General features: G+C 38.2%; 1 protein-coding gene across 1 annotated transcript in view; it reads right to left on the reverse strand.

Moving 5' to 3' along the window:
• Window positions 1–11,267, reverse strand: part of GCSAML (germinal center-associated, signaling and motility-like) — a 59,350-nt gene extending 48,083 nt beyond the window's left edge. Inside the window, exons 1-4 of the mRNA XM_010846625.1 lie at window positions 11,202–11,267; window positions 9,176–9,314; window positions 8,145–8,269; window positions 7,445–7,590 (exon numbers count right to left, since the gene is read on the reverse strand). Coding sequence (XP_010844927.1) covers window positions 7,445–7,590; window positions 8,145–8,269; window positions 9,176–9,314; window positions 11,202–11,267 — 476 coding nt within the window. The remainder of the gene's footprint in view (window positions 1–7,444; window positions 7,591–8,144; window positions 8,270–9,175; window positions 9,315–11,201) is intronic.
• Window positions 11,268–12,136: the final 869 nt, after the last annotated feature.

Below are 12,136 nucleotides of genomic sequence, written 5' to 3' on the forward strand. Positions count from 1 at the left end.
ATATATGCAGATATTGGCAATGGTGTGGAGAAATTAGAAACTTTGTGCATTGTTGGTATGTAGGCAAATTATGCATGCACTATGGAAAACAGTATGATGACTTCTCAAAAAATTAAAAACAAACTAGTTATTTCTGAGTATACATATATTCTTTTACTTCTGAATATATGTCCAAAGAAATCAAAATCAGGGTCTCAAAGAGATATCTGCCTTCCCATGTTTACTGCAGCATTATTCACAATAAATAAGATATGGAAACAACACAAACCCATTCACAGATGAATAAAGAAAATGTGGCATGTAGCATATACATACTATCTAAAATTATTTAGCCATAGAAAGAAAGTATTCTACCTTTTACAACAACATGGATGAATCTTGAGTATATTATGCTTAAGTAAAATAATCCAGTCACAGAAGAACGAATACTGCACGACTTCAATTATATGTGAAACTGAAAATAATTGTAGCATGGAAGCATATAAACTACCATATGTCAAATAGATAGCAAATGAAAATTTGCTTTATGACTCAAGGCTCTATCTGGGGCTCTGTAACAACCTAGAGGGGTGGGAAAGGGCGGGAGGTAGGAGAGTGGTTCAAGAAGGAGGGGGCATATGTACACCTATGGCTACTTCATTTATGGCAGATATCAAACCAATATTGTGAAGCAATTATTCTTCAATGAAAACTAAGTAAGTTTTAATTTTTTTTAAAAAAGAAAATAGTTGAACTCATAGAAGCAGAAAGTAGAGTGGTTGTTGCAAAGGGCTGGGGAGAAAGGGAAAGGGAGAATTGCTGCTCAATAATATCATGTTTCTGTTATACCATATAAATTAGTTCCAGAATATGCAGCACAACATAGTTCCTATAGTTAATAATAAGTTATTGTGCATGTTAAAATATATTAAGATCTCATGTTAAGTGTTCTTAACTCAGACACAAAACACATACACACAGAAAAAACAAAGAAACTGGAGGTGATGGTTCAGTCAGTTCAGTCTCTCAGTTGTGTCCAACTTTTTGTGACCCATGGACTGCAGAATGCCAGGCCTCCCTGTCCATCACTAATTGCTGCAGCTTGCTCAAACTCATGTCCATTGAGTCAGTGATGCCATCCAACCATCTCATCCTCTGTTATCCCCTTCTCCTCCTGCCTTCAGTCTTTTTTTTTTTTCTTTTTTTATTTATTTTTTTTTACTTTACAATATTGTATTGGTTTTGCCATACATCAACATGCATCCGCCATGGGTGTACACGTGTTCCCCATCCTGAACCCCCCTCCCACCTCCCTCCCCATACCATCCCTCTGGGTCATCCCAGTGCACCAGCCCCAAGCTTCCTGTATCCTGCATTGAACTTGGACTGGCGATTCATTTCTTATATGATATTATACATGTTTTAATGCCATTCTCCCAAATCATCCCCCACTCCCTCTCCCACAGAGTCCAAAAGACTGTTCTATACATCTGTGTCTCTTTTGCTGTCTCGCATACATCAGGGTCTTTTCAAATGAGTCAGTTCTCTGCATCAGTTGGGCAAAGTATTGGAGTTTCAGCTTCAGCATCAGTCCTTCCAGTCAATCAATATTCAGGACTGATTTCCTTTAGGATTGACTTGTTGGATCTCCTTGCAGTCCAAGGGACTGTCAAGAGTCTTCTCCAACACCACAGTTCAAAAGCATCGATTCTCCAACTCTAACATCCATACATGACTACTGGAAAAACCTTAGCTTTGACTAGGAGGACCTTTGTTGGCAAGGTAATGTCTCTTCTTCTTAATATGCTGTCTACGTTGTTCATAATTTTTCTTCCAAGGGGCAAGCATCTTTTAATTTCATGGCTGCAGTCACCATCTGCAGTGATTTTGGAGCCCAAAAAACTAGTCTCTCATTGTTTCCATTGTTTCCCCATCAGTTTGTCACGAAGTGATGGGACCAGATGCCATGATCTTCGTTTTCTGAAGGTTGAGTTTTAAGCCAGCTTTTTCACTCTCCTCTATTTCACTCTTAATTATCTCCACTAATTAAGATATTAGTACCTTAACTGTGGTGATGATATCACAGAAGTGTAAATATGTATCAATTTTAAAATACATACTTTAAATATATGAATTTTGCATAACAACTATATCTCAATAACACTTAGAGAAAAAAACCCAGGACAAGCAGTTATAAAATGTGGAGTGGCCAAGAGGTAACCCTATTAACCTCATGTCCTCTGCCCTCCTCATCCCATTACACACCATACTCTGACTCTCCTTGGGGCCTTTACACATGGTCTCTCTGTCTGGAAGCTAATCCCACAGATTTTTGCCTAATCTGCTTATTCCCAAATACCCATGTCACTCTAATATTAGCTCTCCATGACATCATACCCCTCCCTTTGCTATATTTCATTCATAGTGGTTATAACTCCCTGAAGTGCACAATTTGTATCATTGTAACCCATTTCTCCTGCTAGAACAAGTTCCATGAGGTAGAATTTTTTTTTCCATCTTGTTCTCAATCATATCAGCATTACATTGAATGGGGTTCGTTGTGAACTAAATAATTTCTATAAGTAATTCACTGAGGCAAAATGCACTGTAACTCAAGAATCTGAAAATAAAGTTGATTTCAGTACTAATGGAATTAAATGATAGGTATCATTCATTAATCAGCTACTATGTTCCTGCTAAAAAGAGTTGGACACAACTGAGAGACTAAACTGAACTGATGTTCCTGCTAACATATATGAAAAGTGAAAGTTGTTCAGTCATGTCCGACTCTTTGAGACCCCATGAACTGTACAGTCCATGGAATTCTCCAGGAAAGAATAATGGAGCGGGTAGCCTTTCACTTCTCCATGGGATCTTCCCAGCCCAGGGATTGAACCCAGGTCTCTTGCGTTGCAGGTGAATTCTTTACCAGCTGATCCACAAGGGAAGTCCAAGAATACTGGAGTGGGTAGCCTATCCCTTTTCCAGGGGATCTTCCCCACCCAGGAATCAAAACTGGAGTTTCCTGCATTGCAGGCAGATTCTTTACCAACTGAGCTATCAGGGAAGCCCACTAACACATATACATTGTTTCATTTTATTGTCACAACTAAATCTAGTTGTGACTAAAACTAAATCTGGCAATATTATTACCCTCACAGTGCACATACAGTTATGCAATCATAGAAACCAAGGAGCTTATCCAGGATCACAAGAAAAACAGGACAATTATCAAATATAAGCTTAATCTAGCTTCATGATTTTTCAGGTGAATTATTTATTAGAAATTATTCTTTCCTCCTTTATCCAGTTGTATGAACTGCAAACAGTGCTGCTAACTTGCCTTCTGAAGTTCACCAAGGCAAAGAATACTCTAGACGGAAATTACCCGTATTTTACTTACTGGAAATAAAATAATCTCCCATCACCAATTTATAAATGTATTCAAAAATCCAACACTTTTATATATAATACTGCATTTTTCCAATGAAACCATACATAAGGATAAAAATAACCACTTGGTATGGAAAAATAATGAGATAATCTTATGAACTTCTGAATGGTGTATAGAGCAGAGAGCAAGCCTGAGATAATTATTAGTCCCTACTATAAATGAAAGTTGAATACTTCACTCAGTCCTGTGAGTTCCTTGAGTACTATAGAATCTGGTTGCCTTGAAGTTTGTGGGCATTCAGGAGGACCTAGAATATTCTCTTACTGTGGAGGCATCATTCACAGATGACAACCATGAGAAATCCTAAGACAACATTTGTCTACTTCCTCTTCACATCTTCCTGGACTTTGGCACCCCACTCCAGTACTCTTGCCTGGAAAATCCCATGGACGGAGGAGCCTGGTGGGCTGCAGTCCAAGGGGTCACTGAGAGTTGGACATGACCAAGTGACTTCCTACTTTCACTTTACACTTTCATGCATTGGAGAAGGAAATGGCAACCCACTCCAGTGATCTTGCCTGGAGAATCCCAGGGAAGGGGGAGCCTGGTGGGCTGCCGTCTATGGGGTCTCACAGAGTCGGATACGACTGAAGCGACTTAGCAGCAGCAGTAGCAGCAGAAATCTAGCTGATAGGCTTCTCCAGAAGATGGGACTAGGATCCTAAGCAGAGAGCAATGGCTAGAGAGTAGAATATGTGTGTGTGTGTGTTAATTGCTCAGTTGTGTCTGACTCTTTGCGATCCCATGAAGAGAATAAAAAGGGGGTTTTGCAATGACAAGTGTAAGAAAACCAAGACACTTTCATCTCTCTGAGTCTAACTGGCTTCGTTTACAACATGGTTGAACTGAATCAGCATCTGCATGATGCTTTCATGTTTGTAAAGTAAGCAAAATTAATGGCTGTTTTGAAAGAGACCACCAACCTTATCAGAAGATGGTAACAGATAAAATTGGATATTTCAAAAATCAATACAGAAAGGAAGACAGCTAAAAATGGAAAGCTCCTTTTAAGTCTCAGTAATCTGAAGAGGAAAATTGTACCCTCTGCCCTCCTCCAATGAGCGCACGTGCTTCTTCACACTAGCCAGAAAACATTTATTGAGAGCCTTCTTTCTGCAGATCATTAGCAAGAATTTCAGGGATTTTCAGAGTTTAAGAGTACTATCCTCATGGTCAGAGAATACATTATCTAAAAGTCTTACACCCATATAACCAAGACAGAGCAAGATGCGTTTAGTGTCATCAGTGTGTATGAACCATTTACAAGTCATTGAATAGTGAAAGAATAATTTCTGGCAAAGACCAGGAAGATGTAATATCTGGCCACAGCACTGTAGAATGAATATTATGTTTTGAAAAATAAGAAATGGTTGAAAATGAACCTTGGAGCAAGAATTCTGACAGCCAAGGCACACTTGAACTCAAATGGGCCAAGAGACCAAACTGACAAAATCCATACAACATATTTATGACAGAAAGGGGAAAAAAAGATATATTTAACTAAGTACACATTCTTTAGATTTCTATTTTGTTCTACATTCTAGACAGTTATAGGGGCTGTAAAGATACATTCAAAGTAAAAATTGCTTTGGAGAGACTCCATTAGTAAGTAGAAATTACTTAATTAGAGGCTGGTTGCTAAGCAAGACAGTGAGGCAATGCCCAAAGGGAGAAGAGAACAAGGAGGGAGTGATTAAAACAATATATAGGACTTAAATTCTAAAACAAATGTTCCACGGTTTAGATGTTAGCTAGTGGGAAATGGATATATTCATTGGAACACAGGAGCAATATGTTGAGTGTCAGAAGGCCAGATCAATCTACCTGTATTACAGATCACATCCAAATGGCCAACAACAACTCTCTGGAAAAGACCCTGATGCCGGGGAAAATTGAAGGCAAGAGGAAAAGAGGGCAACAGAGGAAGAGATGGTTGGATGGTTCATCAACTCAATGGATGTGAGTCTGAGCAAACTCCAGGAGACAGTGAAGGACAGGGAAGTCTGGCATGCTGCAGTGAATGGGGTCACAAAGAGTCAGACACAACTTAGAGACTGAACAACAACAATCATTAACTATCAGGGAAATACAAATCAATCAAAACCACAATGAGATATCACCTCATTAGTATGGCTATTATCAAGAAAAACAAGAGAAAAAAGAAAAAATAATCTTTATCCATTGATCTATTGCTCAATTCTTAGGTTATTTTTATGTCTTGGCTGTTGTAAATAATGCTACAACAAACATAGGAGGATCCTGTTTTCATTTCTTTTGCATATGTACCAATAAGCAAGAATGCTAGATCATATGATTGTTGCATTTTTTAATTATTTAAATTGTTTTCCACAGTGACTGAACCACCAGCAGTATACAAGTCTTTCTTTTTCTCTACACCCTTGCCAACACTTGATATATCTTGTTTGGAAACAATCTAAGACCACAGATGAATGGATAAAAAAGTTGTGTCTTTTAAAGCAATTATATTTCAATAAAGAATAAAATAAAAGTCATTCCAACAACAACAAAAAAATGTCTATATATCTTAGGCAGAGAAAAAATTATTTACCTATAAGAGGGAAGTGTTTGATGAGGATAGGGATAAAAAATCACCCACAGTGTGGAGAAAAGGGAACCCTCTTACACTGTTGGTGGGAATGCAAACTAGTACAGCCACTATGGAGAACAGTGTGGAGATTCCTTTAAAAACTGGAAATAGAACTGCCTTATGATCCAGAATCCCACTGCTGGGCATACACACTGAGGAAACCAGAAGGGAAAGAGACACGTGTACCCCAATGTTCATCACAGCACTGTTTATAATAGCCAGGACATGGAAGCAACCTAGATGTCCATCAGCAGATGAATGGATAAGAAAGCTATGGTGCATATACACAATGGAGTATTACTCAGCCATTAAAAAGAATACATTTGAATCAGTTCTAATGAGGTGGATGAAACTGGAGCCTATTATACAGAATGAAGTAAGCCGGAAGGAAAAACACCAATACAGTATACTAACGCATATATATGGAATTTAGAAAGATGGTAACAATAACCCTGTATACGAGACAGCAAAAGAGACACTGATGTATAGAACAGTCTTATGGAATCTGTGGGAGAGGAAGAGGGTGGGAAGATCTGGGAGAATGACACTGAAACATGTATAATATCATGTATGAAACGAGTCACCAGTCCAGGTTCCATGCACGATACTGGATGCTTGGGGCTGGTGTACTGGGACGACCCAGAGGGATGGTATGGGAAGGGAGAAGGGAGGAGGGTTCAGGATGAGGAACACATGTATACCTGTGGCAGATTCATTTCAATATTTGGCAAAACCAATACAATATTGTAAAGTTTAAAAATAAAATAAAATTTTAAAAAAACTCATAAAAAATAATAAATAAAATGAAAACAAACAAAAAAAATCACCCACAAAAGGCACTACTTAAATTAAAAACACTTGAGTGAATTATTTTGCTTCCACAATTTGTAAAAACCTGAGTGTTTATTTTCACACTGATCCCATGAAGTCAATGAATGGCAAGATAAGCCCTCTACCCAGATGAAGAAAGAGTTGTAGGAAGATTCAAGTGATCACAGACCCAGGTTGCTGGGTAAAAGACAGGATGCACAGTTAAATTTGAATTTCAGATAAACAACTTTTTCAGTTTAAGAATGACCCATGCACAGAGCATGATCTGTGCAATAGTGCTCCAGATATTGCACGAGGGATACTTATACTGAAAAAAAAATGCATGTATTTATGTGAAATTCCAATCTAACTGGCATCTTGTATTTTTATTTTCTAAATCTGGAAACCTACCACAGTTCCAAAGTAAGCCAAGAGAAAGTGGATTGGAAGGTTCCTGTATGTTCTTAGGAGATGCTGTCCTTAAGTTCAACCTTCTTAAAGCACAACTGATCCACCATTCCAAATGCACACACCGCACCTCCCTCTCCCTGTCTCTTCTCCCAAGAAGGGCTGTGCCCAGACTCAGGACTCACCTGATTTCTCTCATGAGATTATTTCCCATCCTCTCACTGTGACTCTGTTTCTCAGATCCTGAGTTTAATTCCACTTGGGGTGTCTTGACCAAAGTAACAGTGGCCACAAAACGGGACAGGATGTTACATCTGACCACTGATTCATACTTTCACCAATGACAAGTTGCCAGAGGATGGGCATAGTCATGGTAGAGAAGGCAGGGGAGGGGAAAAGGAAGAGATATGAGTGTGAGAGTGTGTGTGTGTGTGTGTGTGTGTGTGTGTGTGGTGGTGTGGAAAAATCAGGCTGAAACATGAAAGAATAAATCTAACACTCTGGGTTCATTTTACTTTCAAGAAAATTTCAGGATTTCAGAGTCAGATAGGGCAGGGACTATCCCTATTTCTCACAAATTTTAGATTTCAAGATTCTTAATATTTTGCCCTCTTCCAAACACACAAAAAGAAACCCTCCTATAAGGAAAAGAAATAAAGTTAAAAACAGAACAAACGTCTGTTTGTTCTTCCGTTGATAAAAATAAAATTAAATGTAAATGCCTTTCCTTAGTGATCTGATACTTCAGAAGACAAGACTGCAGAGAAAGAGTAAGAAAAATAGAAAAGACTGGACATTATTCAAGATAAGTAAAAAGAAATTTTTCCTCCTGTTGTTTTTTCAAGACTAACATTACAAGGGGGAAGGTGAAAGGGCCGAACATACAATCTCCACCATCTGGTCCCCCACTTCCTCCCCTACATCACCCATCAGAGCCACAAAGCACAAGCTGGCCACAGTGATAATTTCAAGGCAGCAATGAGCTGACTGCTGACTCTGAGCCATTGTTGCTGGGAGAGTGAAACAGTTTTTTTGTTATAGTTCTCACGCAATAGAGTAGAGAACAATTAGCCACTTTTCTTCAGTTCTCATCCAACATGAAATTGATCTGCTGAATTCAGAAACTATACACTCATATGTTCCAATTCTTTTTTTCTGAAAGTACCAGGACTGAGGATGTTTTAACTTAGCCATCGGCAGAGCTCAGGAAGTATCAGGCCCTGTATGTGCGTGCAAAGTCGCTTCAGTTGTGTCTGATTCTTTGTGACCCTGTGGACTATAGCCCATCAGGCTTCTCTGTCCATGGGATTCTCCAGGCAAGGATACTGGAGTGGGTTGCCATTTCCTCCTCCAGGGGATCTTCCCAATCCTGGGATCGAGCCCATGTCTCCTGTGGCTCCTGCATTGTAGGCAGATCCTGCATTGAGTCACTGGGAAAGCCCAAATTCTGGCTCAGAAATTTCTAAATTCTAGTTTATGTTTCAGTCACAATTGTGATAAAAATATATCTGCAACAAGATTGTCACACATCCCATTCTGCATTTATGGTTTACCCAACTCATATTTGAGAACACGTGTACTAAAGCCCTGCTTCCCAAACTTTCACATCTATAATAATAATCTGATGATCTTGTAAATGCAGATTCTGATTGTCAAGCTGGGGTCAACAATCTGCCTTTCTAACAAACTCTTGGGTAGATGCCACTCGTGCTGATCCTTTAAGGAATACAGTGCTAGACCAGGGATTCTCAAAGCATGGTTCCAGACCAAGAGCATCCATGTCACCTGAGAACTTGTTAGAGATACATATTTTGGGGCCCCAGCTCACACCTGCTGAATCAGAGACTCTTGGGATGTGTTCCTCCTACTGCCTGCTGAGATTTGAGAACCAGTGCCATAAACCATTTATTACTCACAAATAAACTCATCAGTCCCTAAATGCTTGAGTAGGTCCCCACTGGGAACCAGACACTCAGTGATGAAGATGTAGTAACACCCAAGGTCTCCAATTTCTTCAGCCTCTTTAAGGTCCCCTCTGCTCACACTAGCATGAGTCTATCAGGAAAAAGATAAGGATTTAAAGGGTAAAGAATCCACCTGCAATGTAGGAGACACAGAAGATGCAGGTTCAATTGAATTCTAGCTATTGTAATCCCCGTCCCTGGGATTCTCCAGGCAAGAATACTGGAGTGGGCTGCCATTTCCTTCTCCATATATGCATTAGAATACAATATTTATCTTTCTCTTTCTGACTCATTTCACTCTGTATAATAGGTTCAAGGTTCATCTACCTTATCAGAACTGACTCAAATGCATTCCTTTTATGGCTGAGTAATATTCTATTGTGTATATGAACCACAACTTCGGTATCCATTCATTTGTCGATGGACATCTAGGTTGCTTCCATATTCTAGCTATTGTAAATAGTGCTGCAATGAAACACTGGTTTCGTCAGGGTATATACCTAGGAGTGGGATTGCTGAATCATATGGTGGTTTTATTCCTAGTTTTTTTAAGGACTCTCCATACCATCTTCCATAGTGGCTATATCAATTTACATTCCCACCAACAGTGCAAAAGTGTTCCCTTTTATCCACACCCCCTCCAGCATTTACTGTTTGTAGACTTTTTGGTGATGGCCATTCTGACTGGTTTGAGGTGATATCTCATTGTGGTTTTGATTTGCATTTCTCTAATAATGAGTGATGTTGAGCATCTTTTCATTTGTTTGTTAGCCATCTGTATGTCTTCTTTGGAGAAAAGTCTCTTTAGGTCTTTTCCCCACTTTTCGATTGGGTTGCTTGTTTTTCTAGCATTGAGTTGTATGAGCTACTTGTGTATTTTGGAAATTAATCCTTTGTCAGTTGTTTCATTTGCTATTACTTTCTCCCATTCTAAAGGTTGTCTTTTCACCTTGTTTATAGTTTCCTTTGCTGTGCAAAAGCTTTTAAGTTTAATCAGGTCCCACTTGTTTACTTTTATTTTTATTTCCTTTACTCTAGGAGGTGGATCATAGAAGACCTTGCTCTGATTTATGTCATTGAGTGTTCTGCCTATATTTTCCTCTAAGAGTTTTATAGTTTCTGGTCTTACATTTAGGTCTTTAATCCATTTTGAGTTTATCTTTGTGTATGGTGTTAGGAAGTGTTCTAATTTCATTCTTTTACATGTAGCTGTCCAGTTTTCCCAGCACCATTTATTGAAGAAGCTATCATTGCCCCATTGTATATTCTTGCCTCCTTTGTCAAAAATAAGGTACCTATAGGTGCATGGATTTATTTCTGAGTTTTCTATCTTATTCCATTGGTCTATACTTGTGTTTTTGTGCCCATACCATACTGTCTTGATGACTAGCTTTGTAGTATAATTTGAAGTCAGGAAGGTTGATTCCTCCACCTGGATTCTTCTTTCTGAAGACTGCTTTGGCTGCTCGTGTATTTGTATTTACATATGTATTTTGAAATTTTTGTTCTAGCTCTGTGAAAAATTTCATTAGTAATTTGATAGGGATTGCATTGACTCTATAGATTGCCTTTGGTAGTATAGTCATTTTCACAATATTGATTCTTCCTACCGAGGAACATGGACTATCTCTCCATCTATTTATGTCATATTTGATTTCTTTCTTCAGTATCTTATAATTTTCTGTGTAAAGTTCTTTTGTAGATGACTGTTATTATATTTTCATAATATCACCACTAATGATACAAAGTACCCCATTATATACTCATGTAATGATTGTTTTTTGGTCTTCTCTCTCTCTCTCTCTCTCTCTCTCGGTTACTTCAGTATTTCTATTATAACAATGCTACAATTAGCTAAAAAATTAGCATGTTTTACATAAATAAATCTTTACATTATTGATAATGTTTGTTTAAAATTTCTAATTTTAACTGGAAATTTCCCTCCACAAAAATAGTGATATTTGTAACATTAAATTACATCAGCCATCCGTGTGGGAGATTTGTTATCAGTTACTTCCGTAAAGCTTGGAGCTAGACCACGCATGTGAGGTGAAAGAAGATTCTTATCTGTTAACAGCTAGTCTCTGCTTATTTGTAGATAATACTGGAACCAAAATGGATTCTTACCCAAGCCCTGGGCAAGGAAACTGACTCTCAAATCTAACTCAATTACTTTATGTGGAAGGACAGACCAATAAGATAAAAATTTACTACTGGAAAAGTTAACAGGTCAACAAACCAGATACTTGGTTTAAAATGTTTTTAATGTCATTACTTGACTAGATTTAAATTTTGTTATATTTATTATATGGAACAAAGTTATCTCAAGTTTGAGAAAAGGTAAAATAATGATTGTATAGGAATTCACAGTATGCCACTTTGGTGTAATGAAGACATTTTATAATCAATAAATGCAGGAAAAAGCTTTCTTTGAGCTCCCCTTATCTACTTAAACACAAAGAAAGAATTTCTTCAAAGAAAGAATTCAATTGTAGTAAATCCCTTCCCTGGGAGTTTTATCACAGGGAAGATTGAATCATCACAGGAAAGGAGATAGGAAGTCACCATCACATTCAAACAGATATCATCATCATCTACCATACCCCCCATTATTCTCCTAAGAACCTAAAATTCATTTGCTGTCTGGTAAGTCTATACCCCAACCAGTAATGCTGAAGAAGCTGAATTTGAATGGTTCTATGAAGATCTACAAGACCTTTCAGAACTAACACCCAAAAAAGATGTCCTTTTCATTATAGGGGACTGGAATGCAAAAGAAACACCTGAGGTAACAGGCAAATTTGGCCTTGGAGTGCAGAATGAAGGAGGGCAAAGGCTAATAGAGTTTTGCCAAGAGAACACACTGGTCATAGCAAACACCCTCTTCCAACAACACAAGAGAAGACTCTACAC

Source organism: Bison bison, unplaced genomic scaffold, assembly GCF_000754665.1.
Source record: "Bison bison bison isolate TAMUID 2011002044 unplaced genomic scaffold, Bison_UMD1.0 scf7180017864238, whole genome shotgun sequence".
Classification (NCBI taxonomy): Eukaryota; Metazoa; Chordata; class Mammalia; order Artiodactyla; family Bovidae; genus Bison; species Bison bison.